At 48.4% G+C, this 24,499-nt stretch overlaps 1 protein-coding gene across 5 annotated transcripts in view; it reads left to right on the top strand.

Annotated features, from left to right (window-relative positions):
- The window catches only part of adgrl2a (adhesion G protein-coupled receptor L2a), a 146,673-nt gene that overhangs the window by 93,235 nt on the left and 28,939 nt on the right, over window positions 1–24,499 (top strand). For 4 of the 5 annotated variants that reach the window (XM_080771092.1, XM_080771091.1, XM_080771094.1 and 1 more), the window contains 4 exons: window positions 16,878–17,177; window positions 19,375–19,478; window positions 19,914–20,099; window positions 20,889–20,927. In XM_080771092.1, the coding sequence (XP_080627218.1) occupies window positions 16,878–17,177; window positions 19,375–19,478; window positions 19,914–20,099; window positions 20,889–20,927 (629 nt within the window). The remainder of the gene's footprint in view (window positions 1–16,877; window positions 17,178–19,374; window positions 19,479–19,913; window positions 20,100–20,888; window positions 20,928–24,499) is intronic. The other variant, XM_080771093.1, reaches the window with a different exon arrangement.

Genomic DNA, 24,499 nt, shown 5'->3' with positions numbered 1-24,499 from the left:
ATCAGACTGCTGGATATTGTACAACATGAGTTCTCAGGCTCCACTGGAAGAAGATTAGGGAATGACTCTGTTGTCCTTGAGCGGACCGGGGCGGTCACTGCGTTATCGTTGGGTGGTGCCCCGTATGGGAGGAGCCATGATAGGTGGGGGTCCGGGGGGGGGGGGGGGGGGGGGGGTGAGGGGGGGTGGGGGGGTGGTAGGGGGTTCCCGCAGGAAGGAGCAGACAGTGCTAAGTGGCCAGTATTTGCAGAGCGCAGCATGTGGCTGGCAGCATCATGTAGGACCACACGATAACTGTTTTGGCTGTGATGGCCAGTCACAAGGTAGTACACACAGCATTAAGAATTAATTAAAAGGCCATTCTCTCTCTCTCTCTCTCTCTCTCTCTCTCTGACCGTGCACACACACACACACACACACACACACACACACACACACACACACACACACACACACAGAGTGAGAGAGAGAGAGCACAGAGTGCATCGTTCATTCACTATCTCGGTGACGACTCTTGTCACATGCTTTGCCGTGTCATGGAAGTGGAACGTAATCAGATAGAAGTGTCGTCTGCGTCAGAACACTTGGGTTCTTGTCAAGTCCAATAATGTTGCTCCGCGTTGAGACAGGACCAGCTCCTGTTGTGGGGGGAGGGCGTGGGGTCGCGTCCAACAAGCAGTTCTATGGCCCAAAGTGGAAGTTAATTGGGTCACTGCTATGTCTGTCCCTCTCCTGGCGTACTGTAACCAATAAGCTCTTTCTCTGTCAGCAGCAATACTGCCAGAACTACTCCGTCTGTGGCTTCGCGCCTGTTTTCTGTCCCATACACGGGGCTCGTAAAGAGACATATTCCTCTGTCGCATCTCCTAAGTGAGATGATTAAATTGATTTAAATGAGATGTTCCGCATGAAAAACTCATTATGAGGTTTGTTGCGGGCCGTTTACTCATGCCAAGTGGCGGCGTGTGGGCCTCAAATCACAGCGTATAAGCATCTACTGTAACAAGGTAACGTTTCTATAGGGTAAAAATGCACAGGCGAGGCCCATCCACCAGCCTCAATGGGACAGGTGAGCTTTGGGAAACCTTGGTATTCGTCCCTCGTCGCAGCGTGGATGATTGTGAATCCCACATGAAAGCTTCCGGGCGCTGCAGCATCCGCCCACTGGAGTCGACAACCACCTCCTTAACCCATTCTGAACGGGAACCCGTTTTGGTGTTAGCATCATGTTATGCTTAGCTATTGAAAAATAGCAGATCTACAAGCTCGTAGCGCGCCACCGAGTGGCGCGCTACGAGCTTGTAGGTCTGCTATTTTTGAAAAATCGAAGAACGACTGACACTTTTAGAATCTGATCTCAGGTCAGAATGGGTTAATCAGACCAGTGTGTGTCCAGTGGAAACCTCGTATGAATCTGATCTCAGGTCAGAATGGGTTAATTGTTCAGATGTCGATACATTTGCATGCAATTTCAATCTGTTGCCGCCGCACACCTCAAATTACACATTTTGCAAGAGGGGGGGCTTGTGAGACGGGAGAGAATGACCCAATTTGTTTGAAATTATAAGGCACGGCGAAGCCGACACGATACGCCAATTATATCTCCCCCCGTCTCTGCGTGTGGTTGGTCAGGACGGCGCCCTGCGTTATTGGAAGTGCTGGCGGTGATGATGCGCTCGCCGACGCTCTCTCGGCGGTTGCAGAACGATGCTCGTGAGCTGTTGCACGTTAACTACGTCCCCCGGCAGAACGCACGCCGTCCCATGGCGGCGGGCGCATTCGCAGCTTCTCCGTAACGTCGTCATGATTCCTTTGATCTGTTGCTTCTGCAGCGCTGGCGTATACTGTAGCTCGGCTCATTGGGAATTAAAAATGTGTGCATGGCTACAATTACAGAGAGATGAGAAGAGCGTAGAAGACAATGAACAGAGAGAGAGAGAGAGATGCGGCCCCTATATAATATCCCTATATAAGGCTCAGAGGGTTTGATTCCCCTTCATAAATATGCATAACGCGTGTCCTTGAAATGCCAAATGATGGTTGCAAGATGCCATGCTTAAAAGCACTGTCATATTATGTTCTTACAGTAAGCTCCCTCCATGGGACATATTACACATGAGCAACACGGGGGCCACAGGGCTATGGTGAGGGCCTATATGAGGCCCTTCAGAGGGCCATGGTGAGGGCCTATATGTGGCCCTTCACAGGGGGCCATGGTGAGGGCCTATATGTGGCCCTTCACAGGGGGCCATGGTGAGGGCCTATATGAGGCCCTTCACAGGGGGCCATGGTGAGGGCCTATATGAGGCCCTTCACAGGGCCATGGTGAGGGCCTATATGAGGCCCTTCACAGGGGGCCATGGTGAGGGCCTATATGAGGCCCTTCACAGGGCCATGGTGAGGGCCTATATGTGGCCCTTCATGGTGAGGGCCTATATGAGGCCCTTCACAGGGCCATGGTGAGGGCCTATATGAGGCCCTTCACAGGGCCATGGTGAGGGCCTATATGTGGCCCTTCATGGTGAGGGCCTATATGAGGCCCTTCACAGGGCCATGGTGAGGGCCTATATGAGGCCCTTCACAGGGCCATGGTGAGGGCCTATATGTGGCCCTTCATGGTGAGGGCCTATATGAGGCCCTTCACAGGGGGCCATGGTGAGGGCCTATATGTGGCCCTTCACAGGGCCATGGTGAGGGCCTATATGTGGCCCTTCATGGTGAGGGCCAATATGTGGCCCTTCACAGGGCCATGGTGAGGGCCTATATGTGGCCCTCTTCACAGGGGGCCATGGTGAGGGCCTATATGAGGCCCTTCACAGGGCCATGGTGAGGGCCAATATGTGGCCCTTCACAGGGCCATGGTGAGGGCCAATATGTGGCCCTTCACAGGGCCATGGTGAGGGCCTATATGAGGCCCTTCACAGGGCCGTGGTGAGGGCCAATATGTGGCCCTTCATGGTGAGGGCCTATATGTGGCCCTTCACAGGGCCATGGTGAGGGCCTATATGTGGCCCTTCATGGTGAGGGCCTATATGTGGCCCTTCACAGGGCCATGGTGAGGGCCTATATGTGGCCCTTCACAGGGCCATGGTGAGGGCCTATATGTGGCCCTTCATGGTGAGGGCCAATATGTGGCCCTTCACAGGGCCATGGTGAGGGCCTATATGAGGCCCTTCATGGTGAGGGCCTATATGTGGCCCTTCATGGTGAGGGCCTATATGAGGCCCTTCACAGGGGGCCATGGTGAGGGCCTATATGAGGCCCTTCATGGTGAGGGCCTATATGAGGCCCTTCATGGTGAGGGCCTATATGAGGCCCTTCACAGGGGGCCATGGTGAGGGCCTATATGAGGCCCTTCATGGTGAGGGCCTATATGAGGCCCTTCATGGTGAGGGCCTATATGAGGCCCTTCACAGGGGGCCATGGTGAGGGCCTATATGTGTCCCTTCATGGTGAGGGCCTATATGTGTCCCTTCATGGTGAGGGCCTATAAGTGGCCCTTCATGGTGAGGGCCTATAAGTGGCCCTTCATGGTGAGGGACTATATGTGGCCCTTCATGGTGAGGGCCTATAAGTGGCCCTTCATGGTGAGGGCCTATATGTGGCCCTTCATGGTGAGGGCCTATATGAGGCCCTTCATGGTGAGGGCCTATATGAGGCCCTTCATGGTGAGGGCCTATAAGTGGCCCTTCATGGTGAGGGCCTATATGAGGCCCTTCACAGGGGGCCATGGTGAGGGCCGATATGAGGCCCTTCATGGTGAGGGCCTATATGAGGCCCTTCGCAGGTGGTGAGGGCCTATATGTGGCCCTCCATGGTGAGGGCCTATATGTGGCCCTTCATGGTGAGGGCCTATATGAGGCCCTTCACAGGGGGCCATGGTGAGGGCCGATATGAGGCCCTTCATGGTGAGGGCCTATATGAGGCCCTTCGCAGGTGGTGAGGGCCTATATGTGGCCCTCCATGGTGAGGGCCTATATGTGGCCCTTCATGGTGAGGGCCTATATGTGTCCCTTCATGGTGAGGGCCTATATGTGTCCCTTCATGGTGAGGGCCTATAAGTGGCCCTTCATGGTGAGGGCCTATAAGTGGCCCTTCATGGTGAGGGACTATATGTGGCCCTTCATGGTGAGGGCCTATAAGTGGCCCTTCATGGTGAGGGCCTATATGTGGCCCTTCATGGTGAGGGCCTATATGAGGCCCTTCATGGTGAGGGCCTATATGAGGCCCTTCATGGTGAGGGCCTATAAGTGGCCCTTCATGGTGAGGGCCTATATGTGGCCCTTCATGGTGAGGGCCTATAAGTGGCCCTTCATGGTGAGGGCCTATATGTGGCCCTTCATGGTGAGGGCCTATATGATGCCCTTCATGGTGAGGGCCTATATGAGGCCCTTCATGGCGAGGGCCTATATGTGGCCCTTCATGGTGAGGGCCTATATGTGGCCCTTCATGGTGAGGGCCTATATGAGGCCCTTCATGGTGAGGGCCTATATGAGGCCCTTCATGGTGAGGGCCTATATGAGGCCCTTCATGGTGAGGGCCTATATGTGGCCCTTCATGGTGAGGGCCTATATGTGGCCCTTCATGGTGAGGGCCTATATGAGGCCAGACAACCAAGACGGAGACAAGGTTAAAAATCGCCCCGTTGTTGGTTTGTGTCGTGGAAGAGAGTACAATATCGATGTAGACAAATAGCCACTGCTTCTTTTGCTTTTGTTCTCCTGTCCCATTGTGCTCTCTGCTTTTTCTCAATGTCTCCATCCGTCTCTCTCACTCTCTCTCACTCTCTGCTCCCACCTTGTCTCTCTTTGTTTAAATCTCCTCTCCGTCTGTCTTCACTCTCTCTTCTTCTGTCTTTCCTCTGGAGGAACGACAGAAGAAGAGAGGGGGGGGGGGGGCTCCTCTCTCAGGGTTATCGTTTTCCTGAGCCTCTCCTCCGTTCCTTGTGGTCCACCTCCTACATGTCCCCCTACGCGTCCATCTGTCAACAGAGAGAGATAGCCTGTGTGTGTGTGTGTGTGTGTGTGTGTGTGAGTGTGAGAGAGAGACCGTCCATCCCAGCCCTCTCTCTGTCTCTCCCTCATTTCTCCTGAAAGCACTGCCGTTCTCCCAGGCGCGTCTCTCTCTCTCCCCTGCATCGGCTAATAAAGGGATTAATTACCTTGCCAATCTGTGCTGATAATAGCAGCGACATGCTAATTCAATGACGGATCTTCCTCCCTATTCGCAGCACGGCGGCGGTTTTCTCCTCTCACTGCTGTCGGGTTTATCTCGCAATCCGTCGCTTCGTACCCCACTCACCGTTCCTTCTTCTTTTATTTTATCATGTTTTTAAATAAGCGATATGCCGCCGCTGTTCTTCGACCGTCGTATTATCTCACCGGCCACATTCTCTGTTACAGTATCATTCTCTGTTACAGTATCATTCTCTGTTACAGTATCATTCTCTGTTACAGTATCATTCTCTGTTTCAGTATCGTTCTCTGTTTCAGTATCAGGGGGGTTGAGTTGAACCGTAACACATTCTCTGTTTCAGTATCAGGGGGGTTGAATTGAACTGTAACACATTCTCTGTTTCAGTATCAGGGGGGTTGAGTAGAACCGTAACACATTCTCTGTTTCAGTATCAGGGGGGTTGAGTTGAACCGTAACACATTCTCTGTTTCAGTATCAGGGGGGTTGAGTTGAACTGTAACACATTCTCTGTTTCAGTATCAGGGGGGTTGAGTTGAACTGTAACACGTTCTCTGTTTCAGTATCAGGGGGGTTGAGTTGAACTGTAACACATGATTCTCTGTTTCAGTATCAGGGGGGTTGAGTTGAACTGTAACACATTCTCTGGTTCAGTATCAGGGGGGTTGAGTTGAACCGTAACACATTCTCTGTTTCAGTATCAGGGGGGTTAGGGTTGAACCGTAACACATTCTCTGTTTCAGTATCAGGGGGGTTGAGTTGAACTGTAACACATTCTCTGTTTCAGTATCAGGGGGGTTGAGTTGAACTGTAACACGTTCTCTGTTTCAGTATCAGGGGGGTTGAGTTGAACTGTAACACATGATTCTCTGTTTCAGTATCAGGGGGGTTGAGTTGAACTGTAACACATTCTCTGGTTCAGTATCAGGGGGGTTGAGTTGAACCGTAACACATTCTCTGTTTCAGTATCAGGGGGGTTGAGTTGAACCGTAACACATTCTCTGTTTCAGTATCAGGGGGGTTGAGTTGAACTGTAACACATTCTCTGTTTCAGTATCAGGGGGGTTGAGTTGAACTGTAACACGTTCTCTGTTTCAGTATCAGGGGGGTTGAGTTGAACCGTAACACATTCTCTGTTTCAGTATCAGGGGGGTTGAGTTGAACTGTAACACATTCTCTGTTTCAGTATCAGGGGGGTTGAGTTGAACTGTAACACATTCTCTGTTTCAGTATCAGGGGGGTTGAGTTGAACTGTAACACGTTCTCTGTTTCAGTATCAGGGGGGTTGAGTTGAACTGTAACACATTCTCTGTTTCAGTATCAGGGGGGTTGAGTTGAACTGTAACACGTTCTCTGTTTCAGTATCAGGGGGGTTGAGTTGAACTGTAACACATTCTCTGTTTCAGTATCAGGGGGGTTGAGTTGAACTGTAACACGTTCTCTGTTTCAGTATCAGGGGGGTTGAGTTGAACCGTAACACATTCTCTGTTTCAGTATCAGGGGGGTTGAGTTGAACTGTAACACGTTCTCTGTTTCAGTATCAGGGGGGTTGAGTTGAACCGTAACACATTCTCTGTTTCAGTATCAGGGGGGTTGAGTTGAACCGTAACACATTCTCTGTTTCAGTATATGGGGGGGTTGAGTTTGAACCGTAACACATTCTCTGTTTCAGTATCAGGGGGGTTAGGGTTGAACCGTAACACATTCTCTGTTTCAGTATCAGGGGGGTTAGGGTTGAACCGTAACACATTCTCTGTTTCAGTATCAGGGGGGTTGAGTTGAACCGTAACACATTCTCTGTTTCAGTATCAGGGGGGGTTGAGTTTGAACCGTAACACATTCTCTGTTTCAGTATCAGGGGGGTTGAGTTTGAACCGTAACACATTCTCTGTTTCAGTATCAGGGGGGTTAGGGTTGAACCGTAACACATTCTCTGTTTCAGTATCAGGGGGGTTGAGTTGAACCGTAACACATTCTCTGTTTCAGTATCAGGGGGGTTGAGTTTGAACCGTAACACATTCTCTGTTTCAGTATCAGGGGGGTTAGGGTTGAACCGTAACACATTCTCTGTTTCAGTATCAGGGGGGTTAGGGTTGAACCGTAACACATTCTCTGTTTCAGTATCAGGGGGGTTAGGGTTGAACCGTAACACATTCTCTGTTTCAGTATCAGGGGGGTTGAGTTGAACCGTAACACATTCTCTGTTTCAGTATCAGGGGGGTTGAGTTTGAACCGTAACACATTCTCTGTTTCAGTATCAGGGGGGTTGAGTTGAACTGTAACACATTCTCTGTTTCAGTATCAGGGGGTTGAGTTTGAACCGTAACACATTCTCTGTTTCAGTATCAGGGGGGTTAGGGTTGAACCGTAACACATTCTCTGTTTCAGTATCAGGGGGGTTAGGGTTGAACCGTAACACATTCTCTGTTTCAGTATCAGGGGGGTTAGGGTTGAACCGTAACACATTCTCTGTTTCAGTATCAGGGGGGTTAGGGTTGAACCGTAACACATTCTCTGTTTCAGTATCAGGGGGGTTGAGTTGAACTGTAACACATTCTCTGTTTCAGTATCAGGGGGGTTGAGTTGAACTGTAACACATTCTCTGTTTCAGTATCAGGGGGGTTGAGTTGAACTGTAACACATTCTCTGTTTCAGTATCAGGGGGGTTGAGTTGAACTGTAACACATTCTCTGTTTCAGTATCAGGGGGGTTGAGTTGAACTGTAGCACATTCTCTGTTTCAGTATCAGGGGGGTTGAGTTGAACTGTAACACATTCTCTGTTTCAGTATCAGGGGGGTTGAGTTGAACTGTAGCACATTCTCTGTTTCAGTATCAGGGGGGTTGAGTTGAACTGTAACACATTCTCTGTTTCAGTATCAGGGGGGTTGAGTTGAACTGTAACACATTCTCTGTTTCAGTATCAGGGGGGTTGAGTTGAACCGTAGCACATTCTCTGTTTCAGTATCAGGGGGGTTGAGTTGAACTGTAGCACATTCTCTGTTTCAGTATCAGGGGGGTTGAGTTGAACTGTAACACATTCTCTGTTTCAGTATCAGGGGGGTTGAATTGAACTGTAACACATTCTCTGTTTCAGTATCAGGGGGGTTGAGTTGAACTGTAACACATTCTCTGTTTCAGTATCAGGGGGGTTGAGTTGAACCGTAACACATTCTCTGTTTCAGTATCAGGGGGGTTGAGTTGAACCGTAACACATGATTCTCTGTTTCAGTATCAGGGGGGTTGAATTTAACTGTAACACATTCTCTGTTTCAGTATCAGGGGGGTTGAGTTGAACTGTAACACATTCTCTGTTTCAGTATCAGGGGGGTTGAGTTGAACTGTAGCACATTCTCTGTTTCAGTATCGTTCTCTGTTTTAGTATCAGGGGGGTTGAGTTGAACTGTAACACATTCTCTGGTTCAGTATCAGGGGGGTTGAGTTGAACTGTAGCGATAACGGCGATGTGTAAATGTAAATCCCGGGGGAAACAGATTAAACAGCCGGCCTCGCCTCCCCTCTGACGCTCCATATTGTAATGTGCAGTATAAGACGCACCGTTACTCCCACGTCGGGCGGTTAATGAAGGAGATCGCGCTTCGCGGCGGGAGAGCGAGAGGGGCGCGTCAGGGGTCACCCGCTCAACCACTGAAGTGCGATCTCATGTTTTAGTGCTTAGCTAGCTCGCCGCCCGGAGGAGGAGGAGGCTGCACGTCGTTGGGCCAATTATTGTCCGAGACGACGAGTATTAAGACCCGTTTCATCCCCGCCGGTCCCGGCGAAAGGAAAAGCACGTCGGAGAGAGAAGGCGATCTTCCACGTTGGCGTTCCGTTCCTGGCCAGCTGCTGGCTGGCGACTCCTCTTACCGTCTGTAAGAGGGGGGTCTTACCGTCTGAAGGCAACACTGTGGAGGCACAGGGGGGGGTAGGCTGGGCGCAGTGCTGCGCTGCTTAGGGTTATGTTTCAGAATGTCACCGGGAGTTGTTTTACATAAGAGAGACAGAGTAGGGGCGGTTGTGTGTGTGTGTGTGTGTATGGGATGTGCGTGTGTGTGTGTGTGTGTGTGGGTGTGTGTGGGGGGGGGGGGGGCGTTGGGGGGTGTGATTATGTTCGGGCTGAGCTGAATTTCCACGGGGATCTGGAGTCTCTTGTTTGATTACAGTCTGACTGTGAAACAAGGCGTATTCAAAGAATTATTACTCAGACATCACAATGGTCCCCCAACAGTCGCTGACACATGCCTTTGAGGAGGTTTGTTTCCACAGTGCACACTGTGTGCCTGCTTAGTGTGTGTGTGTGTGTGTGTGTGTGTGTGTGTGTGTGTGTGTGTGTGTGTGTGTGTGTGTGTGTTGTACATGTGTTCTCTGGCTACTATGTACACCGTCGTACGACGGTGTCTCACATCAATAATGTGTTGCAATGTGACGCGTTGTGTGACGGGGGACACCGGCCTACAAACTATTAATCATGCTTTTGTGTGTGTGTGGGGGGGGTGCATGCGTGCGTGCGTGTATGAAAGCCCTCTGAAATAGAAGCCCCCGGTGTGCATGGCATCAAACGTAGCTCCGTTCAGCATGCTGTGAGTTCATGCTTGATATGTGAGGCACGTACCGAGACTGTACAGAGAAAACTGCCCCGAAATAATGCAGGCTCCACCAGTCTGGCAGCTGCTATGTCTGTCTCTATACGTAGAATATGGGCATTTATGGTATGCACTGTATGTCTTAATGAGTGTGAATGCGAGTTCATGGATCTGCACATTATGTATTATCGGATGTAATTATGTGCAGGCACCTTCCGTTCCTTCATCTGCCGTGCGTGCATGCATGCGTGCGTGCGATCATGCGTGCGTGCAAGTGTGTGTGCGTGCGTGCGAGTGTCAGTGCGTGCGTGCGTGCGTGTCAGTGCACGCACGCATGTCAGTGAGAGAGAACACGAGAGAGCACCCTAAATAACATAATTATAGCATACTGTAAGTAAACTATACATTAGGTTTTTACTCCCTGAGTCGCGGACATGAACACAAGCACACAAGTGCATACCTCATGGGAAATAATTGTAATGTGTACTGCTTTACAGCTCATATACAAACAACATTGTAATGCAAACTAAATGTGTAATACAAACAAAGCATTGGGAGAGAGACATGGCAATCCAATTTTCCTCATGAATTATTGTTATTAGTATGGACTCAATATAAAAATGCATTGCCAAAACGATATACAGTAAGCCCCTATATCACAGTTAAGCAAGGCCATGTTTTCCACCATGTTTTTCACGGGAACAGCGGCTTGGCAGTTGTGTGAACACTTGTAGAAAAGTGTTCTACATGTTCTGGCGGTGACAACACTGACAATTGCCATCATTCTTGTACTGTACTTTCTCATAGCTTCAACGCCTCATTTTTCAGTGAAACCCTAACCCCGAAAGACCCTCCCTCTCTACAAGCAGATGGCCTTTTTTCTCTTTCATTTTTCCTCCACTCGCTTCACTTGGCCCCTGCACAAAGAACCAAGCGTGGCCCCTTTTTGATGGAAGAAATAGGCTTTTAATTGTTTAACCCATTTAGACCTGGGGATGAGTCTTCTAAATCCTTTTTTCTGAAAAATCCATGTTTCCATGTCAGTGGTTCTCATCAAACATTTTCAAGTCAAGGACCCCAAAAATGATATGTAAATGGCCTGCCGACCCCCATCTCAAAATATGTAGTTCCAGGGACCCCCAGAGGGAAAGATGCGTTAAAAACGTTCGCTCTGAAAGAATATATATTCAAAGATTTGCGCGACATTTTCACGACCTACAAGCTCATAGCTATGAGCTTGTAGATCTGCTATTTTTCAATAGATAAAGTATAATACAATGTTTAAAACACCAAAAGGGGTTCCCGCCCAAAATGGTTTAAGCTGCCATTGACTTGTTAACTTATTACTCATCCCATTAGGACGCCATGACCCCCTGGGAGCCATATTTAACAGCATCGTGGCTACAGTGAACATGTTTGATACGTTGCTAGGTAACAGCTGCAGCAGCTACCGTATACTGTAAATCTGACTTGGAAGTTGTTGTTATTTTGTAGAATAATTCTACTGATTAAAACCACAAGGCCTATTAGTCCCATGTGAATTCGACTATATAAGAAAAACTTCTCTGTAACACGGCGTTCTATTTCAGGTAAATTAAATGGCAGTCCTATTTGGATTGCTAATTAACACTGTTGTCAAATATATTGCCCAAGGGAATGAGACAAACCATTACGGTACTTATTAGCCTGAAACTAACGCAGGTGTGGATGGAGAGGCAAGAATTCTCTGCTGCCGTTATACGCATAATTATGAATATTTTGTCTATGGTTTTTATGGCAATTCATCACTAGGGCTTCCACAGAGGGTACAGCAGTCGACAAATAGCTGTATCTGCTCTAACATTTACTGTAGCAGCTGACCAAGAAGTCAAGAACGTGCAATTTGTTATCGTTGTCAAATTTAAACCTTCCTTTTTTTCTATTGCTGCTGCTGTTGTTGTTGCAAGAAGCACATCTTGGCTTCAAACAAGCAAGCTAGCAAAGAAATGAACATCAGTGTCATCAGATTCCTTCTTGCATTTCCATGAGATAGAACTGTGACAGATGACTGGGAGAGGAGAAGTGACAGGCGAGATTAACTAATGCTTTATACCTTTTGGGAAATTAGCTGAAACAACATAAATATGTGTTTTCCCTCGCCACACACGCTAAGATAAACAGTGCCTGATAACATGTATGAAGCGTTGCCCTGGTGGACGACCGCGCGCCGCCTATCGTAAGTGGGGCCATTAAGCTTAATATAAAAGACACACGTGCTGTCACTTTTCATCTGTTACACAGCTGATGACGGCCCGAGGAAAGTCTCACGTCAGGGGCTGTGTGTGTGTGTGTGTGTGTGTGTGTGTGCGTGTGCGGGTGTGTGTGTGTGTGTTGCCAGTGCATGCATGCGTGGGTGTTTACACGTGCCCTGTATGTATGTGCACACGCGGGCTCGCATGCATGCAAAGTGCCGACAACACTTGACGGTTCCGTTAGCTCCTTGTGGATGCCCACTCGTCTCCTCTCTTCCTCTCAGCCCTCCGTTCCGTTCCTCCACGTCTCCCTCGTTGTCTATCGTAAGTCTCTCAGACCTTTGGCCCTGGTGGTAATAGCAAAGCCACTGAGATATATTTAAGTGGGAAAATGTGTGGGAGTGGAGTCGCACCAAAAGGGCTATGAATAAGGCCGTTTCCGACTATATCGGCAGTACTTTGGAGGATATCTCTCTCTCTCTCTCTCCTCACGCTCACACTCCATGACAGCTAATTGAAGCTTCCCCTTGGGCTGAGCGCTATAGAGACGGACATGTTAATCGAGGATCCTGTCCTGATTTCACCATATTGTAGCCCCGACAGTGGCTTAGCCGTACTCTTCTCCTGTCACAATCAAAGTACAATTTTACAGGGAGGGAGGGAGGGAGGGAGGGAGGGAGGGTGTTCGGGGACAGAAGTTAGCAGAAAAGAGAATGGAGGAAAAAAAATAGCCAGATCTACATTTCTGTGTATAGTGGGAGGTGCACAGAAAATGCTGCCACAGCATTATAGGGCGATCAATAGCAACCCCCCCCCCACACACACACACACACACACACAGTGCCTACCCATCTACCTATCCACTTAAAAGCCAGAGCTGCAAAGCAGGGGACTGTCAGAGAGAGTAGCAGTGTCCCATTTTAATACCTGTGGATTAATTCCTCGCTGCTTTCATTGGATTAAATGGGTCCGAGCTACAGCATGGAGGTAATGAGATTACTGCGTCGCTGGCTGGGATTACTGACCGAAGCGGGCGGTACACATGAATAGCGCTGGTCAGGGAGGTTGCATTGTTTATGGAGGCATCCCGCTGGGAGTGACTTTGCAAGCATAGTTACATTAATAAGCCCTTCTTTCCGTCATAAGCGAAAAGAGGATTAGTTTTCATCATAAACATGTAATGAAACTCGCCAACAGGATTATTTGATCCTTTTTACTTGTATTGCATTTCATTAGACTCATGTCTAATGAGGCCCCTTTAACATATACAGTAGACTGTGACTGTGCATATGGAGAGGAATAATGTTGTATTATTAGCTGCTTGGCTCAGTCTCCCGTTTATACAGACGTCGTCTCAGCAAATTGAATTCAATCCCCCTTTCAACTGAAAGCCATCCAGCGGGCCACTGGGCCACGTCGACTGGGATTCAGATAAACTGGATCCCTCTCTCTCTGGTGGAGAAAAGAGCTGCAGTAGCATTATGTTAGCCTACGCTAGTTCAATTATACCAACACTGGCTCCATGCTGATAAGCAGGAAAGAATGCAGACGAGTTGAAACTTGTTGTGACATGTAATCGAACTAATCGATTTAATCCATTACACATGATAAATGTAATTAGTCGGGGGAGAGCGGGTCATTCTTAGTATTTTTATTTTTGTAAAATATCCAAAAATGGCTAAAATAGCAGCTCTTACATCTCGCAATGTGTTGCAATGCGCCACTTGACTTCATGAGCTTGTAGATTGACTATTTTTGCACAATAACAACGTATAAAATAATAGGGTTTAATCAGAAATGAATAAAATAAGCGAGACTAATTGAGACTAATCATGGATTCTAGTCATTCAGGTGGCAGCGTTTGAAGATTATTCTATTGTGACTTATTCGATTCATCGAATATAAGTCTTAGCCCCGGAAACAAAGAAAGACTGAATGAACGAAAAATAAACCAAAGCTGTGTAAAAAAGAGAAAAGAGAAACTAAAGGGAGAAGGACATTTTTAAACGGGGGAAATGGGAACCAGTGAAAGAAAAGAAAAGGTGTACCGTTGCATGTTGAAAGAGAACATGTGGTCGGGCCTCTCGGTGAGACGTCTCAAGCAGCTCTGTGTCGAGTTCCGCGGACATGATCCAGTTGTTAGCGGACATGCTAAAGGAATGCGCTTGGATTACAGCGAATGCCTTCTTCCTTGATTTATTAGCTGTGCTCCCGAGCCCCCTTATCTTAAATCATTGTGTCCAGCGGCGATACATTTTCATTTAATTTGGTGTCCGGATTCCCCAACTCCCCACCCACGGAGACGAGGATTCATTATCCTCATCATCATCATCATCATCTTTCATACTTTGTTAAATGAGGAAACTTAATCTGGGCTGCCCCGCACAATTTCCTGAAAAGTTTTCTGGAAATGTGCCAAGCACTGCACCCCTCCCTTCCACCTCCCCCGTCTAAATGTACACACTCAAAACTGACACGCGTTCATTTCTCTCCGACGGTGCTGTGACGGGCCCTTTTACACGGCCCTGGGACGTGGCAAAGTTTTCACGACGCCCTATTGTCATGTTCTATTGTTGTTTTCACCTTTTTGTGGCTTTGCGGATCATTGCTTATGAGCAAAACCAGGGCCTGTAGCAATGGAGGGGTATTTTAGGATGCCATGAGGAGGAGAGTTGCCTCAGGGGGAGAGAGAGAGTGAGACAGTGAATTGAAACAGACGTTTCTCATGGCCACCTAATGCATGGTGTTGAAAGGACAGAAAGCACAGGTTGTCTGTCAGCCACCATGACAGGCGTGGCCATGCAGCAGAGAACCCCTGCCTGCGTGCGTGCGTGCGTGCGTGCGTGTGCGTGTGTGTGCGTGTGTGTGTGTGCGTGTGTGTGCGTGTGTGTGTGTGCGTGCGTGTGTGTGCGTGTGCGTGTGCGTGCGTGCGTGTGTGTGCTTGTGCTTGTGCGTGTGCGCGTGCGTGCGTGCGTGTGGACAGGAGAAGGGTAAAAGGGAGTTGCAGAGATAGAGGGTTATCTTCAGCTCTGTGTCAAAATGGGCAGTGAGCTACAGTATATGCAACACTTTCATGTCACCTTCAATAGGTGTGTCTGGATTTGTGTTTCCTGTGCGTTTGTTGTATATGTGGGGTTACGTACCGTTGCGCGCGGGCGTTGATTGATTTGTTCGTGTGTGTGTGTGTGTGTGTGTGTGTGTGTGTGTGTGTGTGTGTGTGTGTGTGTGTGTGTGTGTGTGCCCATCGGTGTGCACACATGTATGCAGCCCGTTCAGGTGGGAGTGATCCAAGTCATCTCCACCGGTCAATAGAGCCTGATTTGCCACAGGTATACAGTTTCCAGCTGCTGGTCAAGGCCAGATAGATATGCCAGCAGCTCACACTGCTCTAGCCTCACGTCACGTCCACAGCGTCCACCCGTAGGACGGTGTCGCTGATGGCTCGCAGGGTGCGTGGAGACGGTCGGGACTCGGGGGGGGGGGGGTCAACTCTTGCCATCAGCCAGGCACCACCATTATCCAATAGGAGGCAACAGATACGGTCGCTATGGCGCTATGGCGCCTGGTGTTGTCGACTGCCTGTTCTGTTCCTCTGCTGTTTGTTTCCCACCCGGAAGACCGGAGCTGTCGTCCTCCGATCAGCCTTCCAACGCAGTCTGACTGTCTCTGTGTCTCTCTCTGTTTCTCTCTCTCTCTCTCTGTCTCTCTGTCTCTGTCTCTCTCTCTCTCTCTCTCTCTCTCTCTCTCTGTCTCTCTCTCTCTCTCTCTCTCTGTCTCTCTCTCTCTCTCTCTCTGAGAGTCGTCTCTGCAGTGGTTTGCAGCGGCAGTACACAATTCAAGCAGAGCCACAGCACCACTTCACATTCTCTGCATGCTCGACAGTCAGCCTAATGGGGGAAATCAGAGTGCTCAAATGCGATTAGATTCAGTACACACATTGCATTATAATCATACTTCCTTTTATTGATATAGCTTATCCCTTTGAAATTCCCCAGACAAAATGCTCTCCGTCTCTCGCCGCAGTCGGGGGGAGGCGACGCGGGAGACTGATTCGGGCATCAGAATAGTTTTGTTTATCAACGTCTCATCGATATAAACCCCCCCATATTTGACTTTTGTGAAATGTAATTACGGGGCCAGTCACACTGTGGTGTGGTGTTGTATGGCATGACAAATGTCCTGGTCGTTTCTCCTCACAGTGGCTCATGTTAAATGTAAGGACCGTGCTTGTTTTTCTCTCCCTTCCTTCCCCTGAAATGTATTGTTTTTTTGCCCCGGGCGTTGCATGAGTTACAGGCAGCACACCTGCTTTATCAGCGTGTGGGTAGCAGGGAGGGGGAAACGACGGCAAAATGAATGTTCAGCCACCAACGCTACACATACATGAGGCTTTGTGTTTTTCTCCAGTGAAATTTAATCAGCCGTACCACAAAAATCTCCCAGGCAAAAAATAACTGCCGACCAGGAGGAAGGATATTACTGTAATTATTGTCTTATACTCGACCACAGACGAGAAATGCCTCGAATAAGTCATAGTCCGTGGGAAGGCAAACATACTTGTTGCTCAAAGCTCTCTCGGTGGCCATTTTGCCCCATGGCGTATGTGAATGTATATGCGATTTTTAGAGCCCTAGGGCTAGTAATGAAGAAGGCCCTCAGACTTAAACATACTTCACATTTTATACACATTTTAATGTGTATGTTTTATTCAGAAGCCAAAGCCATACAGTTCCATGAACACATAATGGGTATTGAGAGGCCCCAGCGGAGTTCCAACCAATAACCTAAGGGGGATTCGACGAGGTGTTTCTCTACCTATCGTCTTAAAGCCAAACCTAACTCTTCTCTCCCCTTCATCTCTCCTCCTCGCAGCACCTCCGTTCTCAGAAGCCACCATGGCCCCGCCGGCCCTGAAAACAACAACCAGCGCCAGCAGGACGACCACGGTGCGCCGGGGCACGTTCAACACCACCACCACAACAGGGCCCCGGGACGGAGGCAGGGGAGGGCCCCGGCCGCCTCCCGCGGTGCTGCAGACGACTGCCCCTCCGTCCCTGGAGTCCTTCCCGCTACCAGAACGCTTCTGCGAGGCCTGCGAGAGGAGGGACATCTTGTGGCCCCAGACCCAGCGGGGCATGCTGGTGGAGCGGCCCTGCCCCAAGGGGACCCGAGGTAAACAAGAAGCTCTCCTGTCTCACCTCATGGAGGTGTGGCTGGCGCCTCCGCTGCTGTTTTCAATTCGACCCCAATTATCCAGGGAGAATCATTCTGCTTTACTGTATCTGATGCATGTGATGTTGTTGCATATACAGTAACAACTCTTCTCTTCTCCTCTCCTCTCTTCTCTTCTCTTCTCTTCTCTTCTCTTCTCTTCTCTTCTCTTCTCTTCTCTTCTCTTCTCTTCTCTTCTCTTCTCTTCTCTTCTCTTCTCTTCTCTTCTCTTCTCTTCTCTTCTCTTCTCTTCTCTCTCTCTCTCCTCTCTCTCCTCTCCTCTCCTCCTCTCCTCTCCTCTCCTCTCCTCTCCTCTCCTCTCCTCTCCTCTCCTCTCACTCTCCTCTCCTCTCCTCTCCTCTCCTCCTCTCCTCTCCTCTCCTCCTCCTCTCCTCCCTCCCTCTCCCTCCCCTCCCCTCCCCTCCCCTCCCCTCCCCTCCCCTCCCCTCCCCTCCCCTCCCCTCCCCTCTCCTCCCTTCTCTTCTCTTCTCTTCTTCTATTCTCTATTCTATTCTCTACCACTTAAGCCCTGTTTCTTACTTTGTTGTGTGTTATTGTGTGACAAAATTAGCTGATCTTCAAGCTCACAAAGCATTGTAGTTTATCATTTTAAAATGAATCTACAATCTCAGAGCGTGTCACTTATACGTAGGTCAGCTATTTATTTTCTCTTATTTTCCAAAATGAAAAAAAAATAAAAAAGATAATACATGGTTTTTTGCCTAGAGTATAATGACATGGCTAAAATACATACACAAGCTGTGGTGTAAAGTAGCTAAGTACATTTACTTAAGTTAAGTACTGTACTTAAGTATAACTTTGAGGTACTTTTACTTTACTGGAGTATTTCCAAATGTCAGCAAATATTGTACTTTTACTCCACTACAATTATTTGACAGCTTTAGTTACTACTTTCTTTGTAGGTTTGGATTATTATTACAAAACATACATTCACCACTTCAGCCCTATATACATTTGATAATAGTCAATCTATATCTTTATACATTTTAAAAACTTGAAATGAGACATTCGGCATAATGAGTTTGGTACTATAAACGTTTGGTACTAAATTTAATACCAATACTTTTGTACTTTTACTCAAGAAGAATTGACTGTGTAAATCCCAGGGCCAAAATCATGATTTAGCTCTCGGTAACGGTTGTGTTCGCAGAGAAGCAGGCTGAGCTGTTTCTATCGGAGGCTGTGCTCAGAGACTTATGCATATATCCCTCATTTGACTGTGTGTGAAATCGTGTTTCGCTCGGCGTTCGTCAAGACACGAGGCTAATTGAACGGAAGAGGAATTGTTGCCATGACTTCATTTCTTTGGAAGTCACGCGCAACGAGGTGTTAGTAGAGATTATAAAGGAGACTCCTTGCCACAGGTGCGCAGAAGGAAAATTATGTGACTTTGCGAGCGTTGAGGTGGCGCCGCATTATTCCCTGTTTGTCTTGTGGCATACCGTAGTTAACCCATTCTGAACGGGAAACCATTTTGGTGTTAGCATCATGTTATGCTTTAGCTATTGAAAAATAGCAGATCTACAAGCTCATAGCGCGCCACCCGAGTCGGCGCGCTACGAGCTTGTAGGTCTGCTATTTTTGATCGAAGAACGACTGACATTTTTAGAATCTGATCTCAGGTCAGAATGAGTTAATCAGACCAGTGTGTTTCCAGTGGAAACCTCGTATGAATCTGATCTCAGGTCAGAATGGGTTAATGATGATGATGAGTCAGACCACAGCACGGTTCAGAGGATTAGCGTTGTCACGTACGGTGCAGTAGGTCTGTTTTGTCAGCACATACAAGCGTGCATGCCCAGCGCACACTTACACTTTGTTAGTTTTGTGTCTTTGTGTTGCTCATTATACCACTTGAACCCCGTGCGTTGTTGAGCGAGGAGTACCTCGGGGCTGTTTTCACTCGTCGTTACAGAGTGAAGATGGCTGAAAACCTTTGCTGAAAATAGCCGATCTACAAGCTTACAATGCGTCGTGTTAAGCTTGTAGATCCGCTATTCTTTCTGCAAAAGGCTTTCCTCAGAATATGGATGCTGGTGTTTTAAGTGGATGTTAGAGACGTTCCCTGATGTGTTTTGTATAATGCTTCGCGTCGAGTACTGAATACTGTCTTGACTGTGTTGTTTTTCGCTGACAGGCACAGCATCCTATTTGTGTGTCCTGTCCACCGGGACCTGGCATCCGAAGGGCCCCGATCTCAGCAACTGCACGTCCCACTGGGTCAACCAGGTCGCCCAGAAGGTTCGTACCCGTCGCCGCCTGCCTGTCTACTGTTAGACGCCGATAATAATCTCCTGGAAGCGCAGCACGCGGTGTCGTGCCAACCTTGTAGATACAGCTTGAGATGAAGGGAGATACAGAACCGTCTCGCAGAACTGTCTAGAGCTTCTGGCTGTGCAAAAAGCACTTTTATAGCTTATTGTAAAATATAAACGCCTCATTTTCTCATCTGCCACCCTGTCAACTTCATGCTGTGAATAAAGAAGATAATAACGCCCGACACTGCTTATTTGGCTGTATCTCTATTACTTATTCCAGTTTACAGTTACAACTAACCATTTTCAAATAATTACATAATCAATAAGTTGATTAGTGCGATTAACCTTTTGCATCACTGCTCCTGTTATGGTTACTTTGAGCACACATTTATGCTGTCATCTCACCTTGGCTTGGCAGATCCGCAGTGGTGAGAACGCTGCCAACCTGGCCAACGAGCTGGCCAAGCACACCAAAGGGCCCATCTTCGCCGGGGACGTCAGCTCGTCTGTGCGTCTCATGGAGCAGCTGGTGGACATCCTGGACGCCCAGCTGCAGGAGCTCCGGCCCAGCGAGAAGGACTCAGCCGGACGCAGCTTCAACAAGGTATCCAAGTCTCATTGTCTGTCTCTGTCTCTCTCTCACTCTCTCTCTCTGTTCCCCTGAAATGAACCCTGCCCTCCCACAGAAGGTCGTATTCCTCTTCATCATCTCGCTGCACCTTATTAAGATGATTACTACTGGCATTTTTTTCTAACTTGATTTCGCTCCCGGTCGGCCGCTGGATCTTAGTTGAGGTTTATTGGACGTTTGCAGATGTGTTCATGCTTTTAAGTAAGCCAAGCACAAGAGGGAACATAACGAATAATAATAACTACATTATTAAATGTTTCATATTTTTGTTTCCTGGCGTTGAAGTCTGTCTCCTTTTCTCCTCAAAGTCGAGAAGGGGGCAGAGGCCACGAGACGGACAGAAGCAAAAACAGAAAAAGTCACTTTACTTTTATTTCAGACTTCTGACATGCAGCGAGAGATCTGTATTCATGGCGGTATTTGTACATTTGAGGTAATTGCCATAATTTGCCCCTGCCAAGGTTAATAGTTCTGTGATGTGTCGAGAGGCACGGAGAGAGAGAGAGAGAGAAATGCAGCATGTCAGTGAAACGGCGCCAGTGTGCTTTTGTTCTTCTACCTCAAGGTAGGCTCGGCGGCAGCACTGGAGGCGTACGGAGAGAGAACAGTGATTGGCACAGTCGCGCCAGCCCGCCAGCCAGGCAGTCAGTCATAACACAACTCTGGGAAAAAAAAAAGCTTTATGCTCAAGCTTGTGTGAATTATTGCTAATTGTTTGTCTCCCCTGTTTCATCTTTTCTTTCCCCTTTTTCTAACGAAAAGCTTCAAAAACGAGAAAGGACATGCAGGGCATACATGAAGGTATTGGAGCTACGCTATGTGAACTGTTCCACCGTGCTTGCTGCCCCCCTACCCACCTTCATACCCTCTGCTATATATATATTTATATATGCTGCCCCTCAAAGCTCAGCAGCATGTACCCTCCTCTGCTCTGTCTCGGATCCTGTGCTGTCCTTTTTTCTTTATCTGTTTTTTTCTTAAGTAATGGCCTTCTACGGACCACAGTTGTGCCCGAAGTGCTTTCTAAGTCGAAGAGAGTCATCTGCAATTACCGATGTGGCTTCCTTTCATGAAAGTATATGTGTGTTTTGGTTTAGTTCTTTTTCTCCGTTTGTGGTTTCAGCGGTGGTTTTTATTTGTTTTTAGTTCATCCCCCCCCCCCCCCCTCCCCCCATCTTGTTTTTCCTCCAATTCCATGTTCAAGGCTGTACACGCGTGTGAATTCACAGCGCATACATAGACTAAAAAACACAACATGATTACATTGAGCTCATTATTCATTGGCTGTGCTTTTCTGTTCCAAGACTATGTTGTTGTTGTTGTTGTTGCTGTTGTTGTTATTGTTGTAGGTGCTGGAGATCTGCCATGAATATAAAGATATACTAAACTGAAAACCCCTTCTGAATACTAGGGTCTCGTGCAGAGAGTCCACTTAACTGAAAAACCCTTCTGAATACTAGGGTCTCGTGCAGAGAGTCCACTTAACTGAAAAACCCTTCTGAATACTAGGGTCTCGTGCAGACAGAGTCCACTTAACTGAAAAACCCTTCTGAATACTAGGGTCTCGTGCAGACAGAGTCCACTTAACTGAAAAACCCTTCTGAATACTAGGGTCTCGTGCAGACAGAGTCCACTTAACTGAAAAACCCTTCTGAATACTAGGGTCTCGTGCAGACAGAGTCCACTTAACTGAAAAACCCTTCTGAATACTAGGGTCTCGTGCAGAGTCCACTTAACTGAAAAACCCTTCTGAATACTAGGGTCTCGTGCAGAGACAGAGTCCACTTCCCTTTTGATTTAGTGAGAGCGTCGTCTCTCCCCGCGGACCGCTGGCTGACCTTTCAACCACATGTGAAAGCAAACCCGCAGCGCTTGCTTTTCACGAGGACACTGGTTTTCATTTATGTTTAATAAATCAAGAGTCATAAATCTCTAGTTCTACCTGGTTAATAGGGTGAGTCGGGGTCAAGCCGTTGGCTCTCTCTCTCTCTCTCTCTCTCTCTCTGTTCTGGCCCTTCCTCCCTCTATCTAATGTGTCCTATACTATCAGGCCCAGGCGAGCAAGGATTTTGGCCGTAGATCTCTGAGCCATTAGGGAGATCTGTGTCCTCCACCTGCCACCAATGTCACCCCCTCCCCTCCCCTCCCCTCACCATCCTGATCTCTCCACTGGGAGGGTATTAAAATGGTTCAGCTAATTAGCCCGTAGACGGGCCGTGTGCTCATAAAAGACCAGAAAAGAAAGAGCAAAAAAATGTCTTCTTTTTTCCAATCCCCATCCCCCCCAAAATGTCACATCATATAGTATCGTTTTATTTGCAGTGTCATCGGCATTACATGTGTTTGTGGATCTCTGGTGTTTGGTGGGAGCAGGGTGCAGGGGTGGGTTTGAGGTGGGTGCGTGGGGTGGGTGTGAGGGGGGTGCGTGGCGTAGGGGACGGCGGGTGGGAGCAGGGGTGGGTTTGAGGTGGGTGTGAGGGGTGGGTGTGAGGGGGGTGCGTGGCATAGGGGGCAGCGGGTGGGTTTGAGGTGGGTGTGAGGGGGGTGCGTGGCGTAGGGGGCGGCGGGTGGGAGCAGGGGTGGGTGTGAGGGGGGTGCGTGGCGTAGAGGGGTGCGTGGGGTGGGGGGCGGGTGGGTGTGAGGGGGGTGCGTGGGGTAGGGGCAGCTGGTCGATGCAGATGACAGTATTTATGCGACTAATGACAGTATGAGGGGGGGGGGAGCTGGAACGAATGGCGTTGAGTCAGCGGTATCTGAAATCCGCCAAATTTGATGCAACTACGCATTAGCCCTGCCGACCAACCCCCTCCCCCCCCCCCCCTCCCCCCCCCCCCCCTGCCGCCCACCCCCGCCCTCCATTCCCCTCCACCCTCCCCCCCCCCCCCTGCCGTCCCCCTGACATTGATTACTCTATTAGACACATTGATTTGATTATTTCCTGAGGAAATACCAGCCATGTCTGTCTGGGCCCTGTCCCCATTTTATCCACTTGCTGGTAGAGCCGGGCGAACTTGGGCTCGGTAGAGAGAAAATGTCTGCATGAGCGAGGCCGAGGAGACCAGAGGAGAGGAGATCAGATTCGATAATGGTGCGTTTCCCCTTGCTCTCCTAAATGGGATTGGAAACATTTATACCCTCTCCTGTCTGGTGGTTTTCTGCTCCTGTTAGCAGCGTGGCCCCCTTCAGTTAAAGGGATTGTTCCTGTAACTGGAACCTCTCAGTGGCAATGCCCCCTGACCCCCCGATGTCTGCTCTGATGACGTGTCCCTGTGAATCCCTCCCATCTCCAGGAGGGCTGCCCTCCCCGTGGAGGGGATGAAGGGAATAGATTCAGTCACTATTGAGCATCAAAACGGGCTACATTACGTACCGTACGTACAGTATTATCCCATTCTGACCTGAGATCAGATTCATACGAGGTTTCCACTGGACACACACTGGTCTGATGAACCCATTCTGACCTGAGATCAGATTAAAAAAATGTCAGTCGTTCTTCGAATTTTTCAAAAATAGCAGACCTACAAGCTCGTATCGCGCCACTCGGTGGCGCGATATGAGCTTGTAGATCTGCTATTTTTCAATAGGTAAAGCATAACATGATGCCAACACCAAAATGGGTGCCCGGTCAGAATGGGTTAAATAGCCATTGCAGTCATGCAGTCATTCTGTGCCCTGTGCCGTCATACACCAGCAGACAATATCCATGATGGTTTGCTTTGTCACAGTGACAGATCTCGACAAACCTTTTACTTTACTTTTGTTTTTTCTTAGGGGGCCAAGCATGAAGTGCCTAGGCACCCTGTTGTATCCATTTGTTTTGTTGTTATTTATTGGTATGGTAGAGGGGGTAATGGCAAATGGCGTACCCTGTTTGGCCAAAGGGGTGATGCACGACACACACACTTTGAACAAGCAAATCTCTTGCACTATTTAAACTACAGTACAGCCATGGAACTTATATATAATAACAATATCTCTCCACTGACCTACTATGATTGTATGCCATTTTTGTATTTGATGAAAGATCGCTACTGCATGACATTTTCCTACACACAATCTATCGACCAATATCTAAACTCCCTGTTGAAAGAAAAGTTTTTACATCATCAATAATTGACTCCATGACCCGATGAAGTTGTAGTTTTATTACTATTTTTCATTTTTCACTTTTTATAAAACGTATTGACTGGGGGTCATATCTGCTCGACATAAATCTTACCCCGACTGGCCATATGGTGGGTGGACTAAAATATCCAACTTTTTAACAGGCATATCTCATTAGCCGAGGCTTCTTGGCCAGACTCGTATCGCACACTATCCGCTGAAGGCAATTCCTCATGAGGAACGAATGTGACTCGAGGACCCCATAAGCT

The sequence above is a fragment of the Protomyctophum bolini genome, assembly GCF_963924005.1.
Source record: "Protomyctophum bolini genome assembly, chromosome: 8".
NCBI classification, from domain to species: Eukaryota; Metazoa; Chordata; class Actinopteri; order Myctophiformes; family Myctophidae; genus Protomyctophum; species Protomyctophum bolini.
The sequence above is the reverse complement of the archived record's forward strand: the minus strand, read 5'-3'. Positions and strand labels throughout refer to the sequence as shown.